Genomic DNA, 9,485 nt, shown 5'->3' with positions numbered 1-9,485 from the left:
TTAACTGCTGGTCAAAATTATTCGCGATGGTGGTGTACGAACGAATCGGCGGTCTCAAGAAGTGGGTGAGAGAGGGATCTAGTAATGACTTTGAGTTTGAAACGAATATTTTTGTGTTCGTGGATAGCTCACACGGTAGAGCCACGCTCTCACCTGCCAGGCGGAGTTGTCGTACCAATAAGGTCGCAGGTTCAAACCCCACCACCGCCGCGAAAATTTTTTATTCTCTATTGTCTTCTGGCACTTTTCTATTCACTTCATATCTTGTTGTTAAAAAGAACGTTGCAGCTTTTAATTAGAGAAATGAGATGGACATTTCACAATGAGGAAACAACTTCAAACTGCAACTTTTAAAAACAATCTAAAAATTCAACTTAAAAAAACCCCAAACGAACCATTATTTGAAACTTTCAAAATAAATAAAATCCTAATAATATAAAGATAAAGGAATACACTCACATGCCTACTATCTCCATTTGTAGACAATATTAAAATAAAAAAAATAAACTAGAAAGAGATGATTAGAAAGGGAAAATCATTTTTCTCACCAAAAGATAAATCCGTTTCTCTCCTAGCAAAAGATGCCAAGAGAAATTAAATGGACTCAGTCCAGAATAAAGATAGGACACCACCACCAAAAATAAAAGGCAAGAAGTGATGTTCAATAATAATAATAGATCTTTATTGTCCATAAATATGGACATCTCATACATAAATTAATTGTCTAATAATGCTAAATAACAAAATTTATTGTCATTGTTAAATTATATTGGTTAATGGATTTTACACCTTTTCATAATGTTTTCATCCTCACAAAAAAAAAGCAAACAATTATATTAATTTGGCTACTGAAGTTTCAACTTCAGGTGTCTAACTATTTTAACTTTCGATCATAAGAAATGTCATCATATCAATAATATTATAGGTCTGAATAAGGGATTTCTATTCTTTTCAAACCATTCCTCATGTTCAAAGAAATTCCAAGGAATAAATAAGACATAACAATTTTATATTTCTTTTACCGTTTCTCCTTTTCAGATTCAATAACAACTGGTCAAAATTATTTCATTTTCTGTCTTTTGAATAAATGAATAGATAAGTAAACAAACAAATAAACAAATAAAGGTATAAAATAGATAAATAAATAAATAAATCAATAGATAAATAAGTAGATAAATAAACAAAAAAAATGGACAAATAAATATGTCTACTTATATTAGTGGATTTCCAAGATTTACCATGCTCAATACACTTCAAAATGCTTCATTAATTCCCCCACAGGCCATGAAGAACTTAATTTCTGTTACATACACAGAAGTAATTTTTCCAGGTATGTTCAAACAATCTGACAAAATCCGTCACTGTCTATAGCCACATACTCAATCATAACTAAATCCACTTATCCAGTCAAGAACCATTGCGACAAACATTGAGTAACTTCAGTTCTCTTCCCGTTCAGTAAAACTCCCAATCAGACGCAATCCAAGATAACATAAAAGTGTGGTTGGCGTATTGTTCAGTGATATGGGCTGGTTCCTTGTTTGGGCCAATGTCATCAAGACGACCTTTAGGAGTGGCATCCAAATCTGGGTGGAAAGTCTGAGACAGGGTGGGAAAAAGTAAATATAGTACTGAATAGTAAATAAATATATTAATAAATAAATAAATAAATAAATAAATAAATAAACAAATAAATGAACAAATAAATAAGTGATTGAAGAAATACATAAATCACTGAATCAATAAATACATAAAAAAAAATTCCCCTTTTCATCCCCAATGTAGAAATTTTTCTCTTCGGTCTATTTCAATGAAAGGCTGGACCAATCCAGGCATCAGCCGCAGTGAAACGCTGAAAAGTGAGCAACGGCGAGGTGACTTGTATTCGGGAGCGCAGCACTGTGAATCTTAGATCGTGTCCCCTTGTTCTTGATCTCATTGTTGCTGGACTAAGGTTGTTGGGCGGTATTGCTACAAGGATGTGGAATACCCAATAGAGCATTGTCAGTTTGAATTGCTTCCTTTGTTGTTCCAAATTGTCTACTGTAATGTTCGAACTATCTGTGTCACGCTGTCAATGGTTTTGGAAGTGTCTAATGCAAAATGCACTGCTCTCCTTTGTACCATCTCAAGATTATCTTTATTACTGTTTCCTTTGTATATCACCTTTACTTTCACTGGGTTTGAGGAGACCTTGATGGCTGGGGGAGGGGACGGTTTAAAAGCAATTGAGCTAACGTAACCAGAACAAGGAGATAAACAAGCTACCTACCTTTATTATATTACTATATCCCATACCAATGGTTATCACAGCAGGTGCACCCTTTAGGGGTTTGTCGTCATCATCGTCATCATCATCATCATGGGCATTGTCAACATTGTTATCCTTATCTTCTTTCAAACCACCACTGCCATCACCATTCATTTCCTTAGAACTACCCTTGCTATCCAAAGATGAAGGCGCTGTCCCACACAAATCACCACTCGTCATTGCAATGTCATCAGAAGAGAGAGGCAATATGGGTAGAATGGTTTTGACAAAAAAGTCCCTCGTAGTGTGGCACTGGAAGATGCATAGAGGTGCCAGGGTGAGGAGTTCTGTGACTAGAATGCAACCTCTGGTAGTGCCAATGTACAGGTAGTTGTCTATGGCCGACAGGGCTGTCACTTGACCACCTGACCAACAGACAAATAATATAACCAAATATATCCAAAGTTATACTAAGCTGCTACAAGTTGGGGTCTCTAAAAAATAAAGAACAAACATGAATATAACAGTTTCGAAAAATAACTAGATGGAATGTTTAGGGCTCAAAACCATTCTTAAGCCAATAACACAAACAATACATTACTTACAATCCATACAGACAGCAGAGAAATATTTGACACGTATTGTCCACAAGTAAGAGGATCTTGAAATGTAAATAAATATTTCTCTGTCATCTGTCTGGATTTTAATTGATGTATTCATGTTTTGATTGTTTTTGTTATTGGCTAAGAAAGGGTTTTGAGGCAGAAAAGTTTTGTGTTTGGTATTTAATTCTTTTTCAAAGTTGTTATATTCATCTTTATTCATGAAATATATCTTTACATATCTCGCCATACTAAGAACCCTTCACAATGCTTTATCAATTCCGTTATCAAAACTCCATTTCATACAGTATATATTATCTAATGTTGTTTGTTTTCTTTTTAAGGGTTTTACAGCATTTGCGACACATTTGGGTCTTTTCAGAGCCTGTAAAAAGACAAAAAGTTGGCTAGTCCAAAATGTCTGGATTTATTCAAAGCACACAAGAATAAGTAATGCAAAGGGGAATGATTCAAATAGGGAACAGATGAAGATTCCAAGAGCACACAATCAGTGCACTTGTTTGAGATCATCTAAAGTCTCACCAGACACAAGTACAGGATCCCACCAGGAAAAATATATTCAAATGCTTACAAAACATGATATGCAGAACAAAAAACTATATTACAGTACAAAACATATACATCATCTCCCTAAACTACTACTATTCATTTGACTGTTTCCCGCTCAGCCACAGACTCTAGCCAGGGCCAGGACAAACCAAGTAATCTCATTCCAAGAAAAAGATAAAAGGCAACTCAGAAAACAAATATATGGGGATAAATGACAGATCAAGTGACCCCCTGCCCACCATAAGACCTATTAGATATTAAACGAAAAAAAATAAAAATAAGAGCCTTTGACAACAAATCGGGTAGATTTCAGTACAAAAGAACACACAAAAAAAATCTATTGAATGAGTATTCATTCACTGTTGTGAAAAGAGATGGTCATGTAAAAATGATGTCCATTAAGTTTATCTATCTAACTAACTAAAGAATTTCAGGCTATCTTGACGCACAATTTGGACCGTCACTTGTATTATCAAATATCATTCAAATTTTCGAGACAAATATATATATATATATAATATATATATATATATATATATATATATATATATATATATATATATTTTATTTATTTTTTATTTTTAAAAAATAATTTTTCTAGCAATTCTACCATTCCTAAGTTTCGTGTTATATATTCATTTACATCTAATCTAACTAAACGTTAATTTTGTATTGTTAAGAGTACAAATGTCTTTAGAGCCCTTTACAAGTTTCATTCTCAAATCAGTTGGACACTATAAAGTGATGAGCATAGCTCGAATTGGTGAAAGGATTTCAGTTTCCTTCTATTATACACAAGCAAAAAACACCCAAATTAAATTTTTAAAAACTCCCCCAAAACCCACAAGGAAAAGTACAACAAATCAAAACAAACTGACAAATAAAAAGGCAAACTAATCTCACAAATTTCAATGGATTTATGTAATTGTTATGCGCCTAGAGCTTTATCGTATAGAGGATTGGGCGTAATATATATAATGTTCATTATTATTATTATTATTTTATTATTATTATTATTATCATTATTATTATTATATTATTATTATCATTATCATTATTATTATTATTATTATTATTATTATTATTATTATTATTATTATTATTATTATTATTATTATTACATTCAAAGTGTTTAGATGGTGCTAGTACAGGTGATTCTACAGTTGAAACTATCTGTGAACAGTCCAGTTTTTTCTCAATAACTGACTTGAAGACATTCCACATGCATATCACAGCACCTGTAGGAAAAGGAAAGATAAACAAGTTGAACATTGTTCTTACTGAACTCTCCACCACTCCTGTCTCTTGTTATTTGATTGAAAAATAAAGACTGTGAGGGATGCAAATGAAACAAATTTGTCCTGAGTTGTTATTCATTTTTTAAAAAGAAAATGACAATTGTTTCTTATGGTCTTTCTCCAAAAAACATGAAACTAAACACATTTACAGAGTACTCCATTTACATACAAACAAATTGGCTATAAATCTGCATTGAGCATTATTTTTACAGATCCCCTCCGTCCATTCAGTTGTGATTAGATAGTTTGGAAAAGGTATTGAGCAACTTATACTGTCAAGGTCAAGTTAATATTACAGAAAACGGGTAAAAACTCCACCTTCATAGGTCTTATGGCTCTAATTCTCTGCTTGTCACAAAACTAAGGATAATCTTATGAGGATGTAAATGATTGTAAGATGTATAAGAATTAATACCTGGATAATTGTAAGACCAGACATGGGATGTGTCATTGCTGACCCCTGACTGGGTGACCAGGAAGGCACAGTTTGAGGAGGACATCGCCAGTTTGGGTCCGTGATTAAGTTGGCGTTCAATGCATTTGGAGGAATCACTCCAAACACTCACTGTCCCATGCTTTTGGCCAAGCCATATTTCATGTCTTAGGAGAGGAGAATTAATAAAAATTTAAAGGGTGTAAAATCATAACTTAATTATGATGTAAATGTGTTGAATAAATCATTTTAACGAGGTATGAAAACTTCAAGAGAAAAAAACAAAAAATAATTGAAAAACTTGATATCCTTTATCCAGCCATAACCTAAAAAAAAGCAATGGTCGTTAGGACGGGACTTTACAAAACAACTGAACGTATTTGGCCGTATCATATTAGAGCGGATTTCTTTCAGCCAAATCTGTTTGGTCGTACTGTATTTTAGTATCTTTTCTCGTATATTCCTCTATGAATGCACATATTGTTACGGTCAGGTTGCACTGCAGCAAGGACTCCTTCAATTTATAAGGGTACAGCTGGACTATGGTTGGTCAACAAATTACGCTTTATTGCTGTCTGGTCGATCTGAGTCTTGGTTGTATTTCACCTATAAAGTCATTTTCTTACATTGTTTGACGGAGTAACATCTTCATGCAGTAATTTATAAAAGGAATGTGCTAATCATAATGGCACACATTTAGCGATAATCATTACTGGTGATTCAAGTTGAAAAAGTGCAAAATAGAAAAGAGTGACGAAGAATTAGAGAAAATGCTTGCTTTAAAAATGAAGCGAGTGGTAGTTGAAAATGACAGGATAAGTTACAAAGCTCAAATTCCTCTTTGTATTCACCCTTGCATAAATACATCACAGCCCCTATCAGGTACTCATTCGTCTATTGAGTCAAATGGGTTAATAAGCAGACCTGCCACTTCACGAAAAAGGAAATCAGTATGACATTGTAAAAAAATCAGTATCTGGGAAAAAAATCAGTATGAGACGTAAAATTATCCAATGGTTGGGCTACTCATCTAATTCTGACAATTTGACACTTGTCACTCAAACTAACCAAAGCGTCACAACCTCCCCGCCCCCCCCCCCCTTATTTTTCCCCAACACCCAAAATGGCACGCACAACGCCAATCTGGCAATCGGACTACTAACTTATTTAAAGATGGTGGCACTTGGTAACGAGTCAGAAGCCAGGGACCGCGGTGGTTTACCAGTACAGCTCACTGTCGCTTCACAAAGGAAATGAAAACTAAATAACGCACCGTGTGTGTTTTCTATCTGTGTGAGGGCATCACAAAGAGGCTCGCTACGTCATGTGATCTATCGAGGTATCGCGGGACGGGTCAAAGTTCACGAGACTTGAAAATTTTAACGTGCAACGTAAAGCACAAAGTAAACGTAAAAGAGAGGGGTGGAGGGCTGCGGGCCCTTGGTCACTTGGTGAAATCGGTACGATCGGCATGCAGATCGGGAAATCGGTACGATCGGCAAGTAAATCGGGAAATCGGTAAATACGAAAAAAAGGTCTTGCAAATCGGTATGATACCGATTAATCGGTATGAACGGCAGGTCTGAATAAGTTTAAAATTACTACTAAAAGACAAACAGAAATAGTAACATTAATTTTCAGAATGTCATCCAATCAGCCAGTGTCTAGGCTTGATGCTTCTCAACTTGTTATAACACAAGAAATTGTGATCCCTAAATGAAGTGTGTATTTTTGTCTCTGTATATAATGCTTATTTTGTTACCCCCCCCCCCCCCCCCCCCCCCCCTCTCTCTCTCTCTCTCTCTCTCTCTCCTCCAGTAGCTCACACATAAAGGGGAGCTAAGCCTGATATTAACAATTAGTGATGAATACCTGAGGCTTAATGATAAATCTGGAGGAACATACTTAGTAACAGACTAATGGGACAGCGTGACTCAGTGGTATAGTCTCTGCTTTAAACCAAAAGGTTCGACTACTCACTGTACTGTGTGGTCTTGAGGAAGTCACCTAGCCTTAGCTCATTTTGCGGCCCAGCACTGCGGCTGACACATGGATTATCCACTCTTCCCTTGGAATAGATCCGAAAGATTGATTTTCCCATAGGGATGAATAAAGGGAGTTTATTTATTTATTTTTATTGTAGATAATTCAGAGGCCAGCAAGAAATTTAAAAAACCAGGGAAAATTATTTTTCCTTGGGGTTGCATACTCAAAAGGATTATTTACTTTTATTTTAAAATTTACTTGTGATTAAGGGGTGATGAAAAGTTACTTTACCCTTTGATTCCATGAACCAAGACAGAACAAAAGCAAGGTTCCACCTTGTGAACGACAACCAAATTCCTTTCTTCCTGGGCTAAGCCAAATACAGGCCGTTCAATTTCAAAGAGGAATCCTTCAGCGGCCACTGCTATGACACTTAATCCCCCTGGACAAGGGTGCAAGTTGATGATGGTACAAAGCGCATCACCTTGCTTGGGCACTTTAATCTCATGGACCAATCCAAATGTTTCACAACTGTAAATCAAAATATTTTTTAAAAAGTTATAATAAAATTAAAATGAATGGGCATGAAGTGAAAAAGAAATATTATGATGTTGGACAGGACTTGAAAAGGACCAATTAAGCAGAAAAGGGAATACTGAAGGAGGAGATTTACGGTTTGTTTGTTTTCATGTAAATGTCAGAATATTTAAGCCTTATATTTGTTTATCCAACAGGAAGGCCAAGAGTCTAAAGAAAGTCATTATGGCCAAGATAGCAACTCTCCTATGTAGCACAGCAATTATTAGAATCAAAAGATACTCCGCAATGCTCTATTATTTTAAACTGATCTATCTGATGACTTGATGCCAACAAGACCTTTAAAGAACTCTGAATTCCTAAAACTTCAATTTCTTGGTAGACATACCCACCTAAAGCAGGGATTGGTAAGCTATTAAAAATTGAAACAAGCAGCTGATTATTCAGCTAAGTACAACATACATTTAAATGACAGTTCAGATACCTATTCATTTAATTTTCCTTTTCGATCATTGAATGTAATGTCACATTAATCCTCCCTCTCCACATGATCTTTGCTATTTTGTGTCTTGCACCTTTCATTGCTTTTCTCTTGATTCTCTAATATTAAAGTATACCTCAGGACCACATAATTATTTAATCTACTTAACAGTCTGAAGCGATTTTATTCAAAACAAGTTGCAACCAATGACAACACGGTAATCTTACTGAAACATCTGGATAAGCCCTTGGCTGTCAGCACACCATACAATTCCATCTATCACACACATTGCCACTATAGGAAGGCCTGTCAGCTCCATCGTCTGGGGAAAGGAAGAAAATGGGATGAAATTGGGTTTCATTGTTCTGAATTTTGTATCACATACCATTTAAAAAAAACAAAACAATTGACATGACAAGGTTTCTATCGTTGTTTGATATGCATAAAGATTAATAAAGTTCTTTCAAACCATCTATTCATCAACTAAAAAAAAGAACCCCACCCAACCCCACCCCTCCCCCCCCTAGAAATAAACAATAACAAACAAACAAAAAACAAACCCAAATCATCATGAACATAATATTACTTTGATATAGAAGAGTTTCCGATCTACTACGTTGTGAACTATTAAAGAGTGGGTGTACATTTACTGTCTTCTTTTTTTCAATATTTTCAATTCTTTGTTTGTTTGTTTCTTTCTTTTTTTTTTAATAAACTAATTTATGAAATATCTCCCCTTTTGTGTGCTCATCACCCCAAAATATTAGTAATTCTCCTTCATCTTCCTCGATGTAACTTTCACAAATCCTTCTATCTCTTTCCTGATGAGGAGATTAGAAGCAATTACACAAACAAGAGAAAAAAAAATGAATTAAAAAAAATGTGAAAACAATTTGACTATCTTTCCATGACAAGCTTACCTTATAGTTTTCCACTCTGTTTGAATTGTTAAACGTAAATACCTCTATGGCATTGTTACCATGGAAACCAGAGCTAAGCCATATCTGTGAGAAGGCCCGATTCATGTTACCAGATGGTTGTTCTGACGAAGATTGACTAGATATCGTGCCAGGCATACCTGAGAAGTAAATAAAATGTTTCATTAAAAGTGATGCTTTCGAATAATCACTGCTTGTAGACTAATCTAATTAACAACTGACCATTTCAGAGTTCATCTGGGGTTTTCCAAAGCCTAAAATGTGAAACAGGCAGAGCAGGAATATTTGCTTATTTATCTTTGAATAAGGTTGGAAGGTTGGACAGTCAAAATCAACTATCCATTCACAGATCAGTGGATAGAGCTTGCATGGAAAAATAACACAATGGA

The 9,485-nt window shown here is 35.0% G+C and overlaps 1 protein-coding gene across 2 annotated transcripts in view; it reads right to left on the bottom strand.

Annotated features, from left to right (window-relative positions):
• Positions 1-660: 660 nt before the first annotated feature.
• LOC144972774 (leucine-rich repeat serine/threonine-protein kinase 1-like) overlaps positions 661-9,485 on the bottom strand; it is a 79,710-nt gene continuing 70,885 nt past the window's right edge. For both annotated transcript variants that reach the window (XM_078914393.1, XM_078914394.1), the window contains 7 exons: positions 9,079-9,236; positions 8,386-8,480; positions 7,432-7,671; positions 5,137-5,321; positions 4,545-4,661; positions 2,273-2,676; positions 661-1,599 (listed from right to left, as the gene is read on the bottom strand). In XM_078914393.1, the coding sequence (XP_078770519.1) occupies positions 1,456-1,599; positions 2,273-2,676; positions 4,545-4,661; positions 5,137-5,321; positions 7,432-7,671; positions 8,386-8,480; positions 9,079-9,236 (1,343 nt within the window). In that variant the 3' untranslated portion in view covers positions 661-1,455. The remainder of the gene's footprint in view (positions 1,600-2,272; positions 2,677-4,544; positions 4,662-5,136; positions 5,322-7,431; positions 7,672-8,385; positions 8,481-9,078; positions 9,237-9,485) is intronic.

This window comes from Berghia stephanieae, chromosome 5 (assembly GCF_034508935.2).
Source record: "Berghia stephanieae isolate SIO BIC M18660-M18661 chromosome 5, UCSD_Bste_1.3, whole genome shotgun sequence".
NCBI lineage: Eukaryota > Metazoa > Mollusca > Gastropoda > Nudibranchia > Aeolidiidae > Berghia > Berghia stephanieae.
The sequence above is the reverse complement of the archived record's forward strand: the minus strand, read 5'-3'. Positions and strand labels throughout refer to the sequence as shown.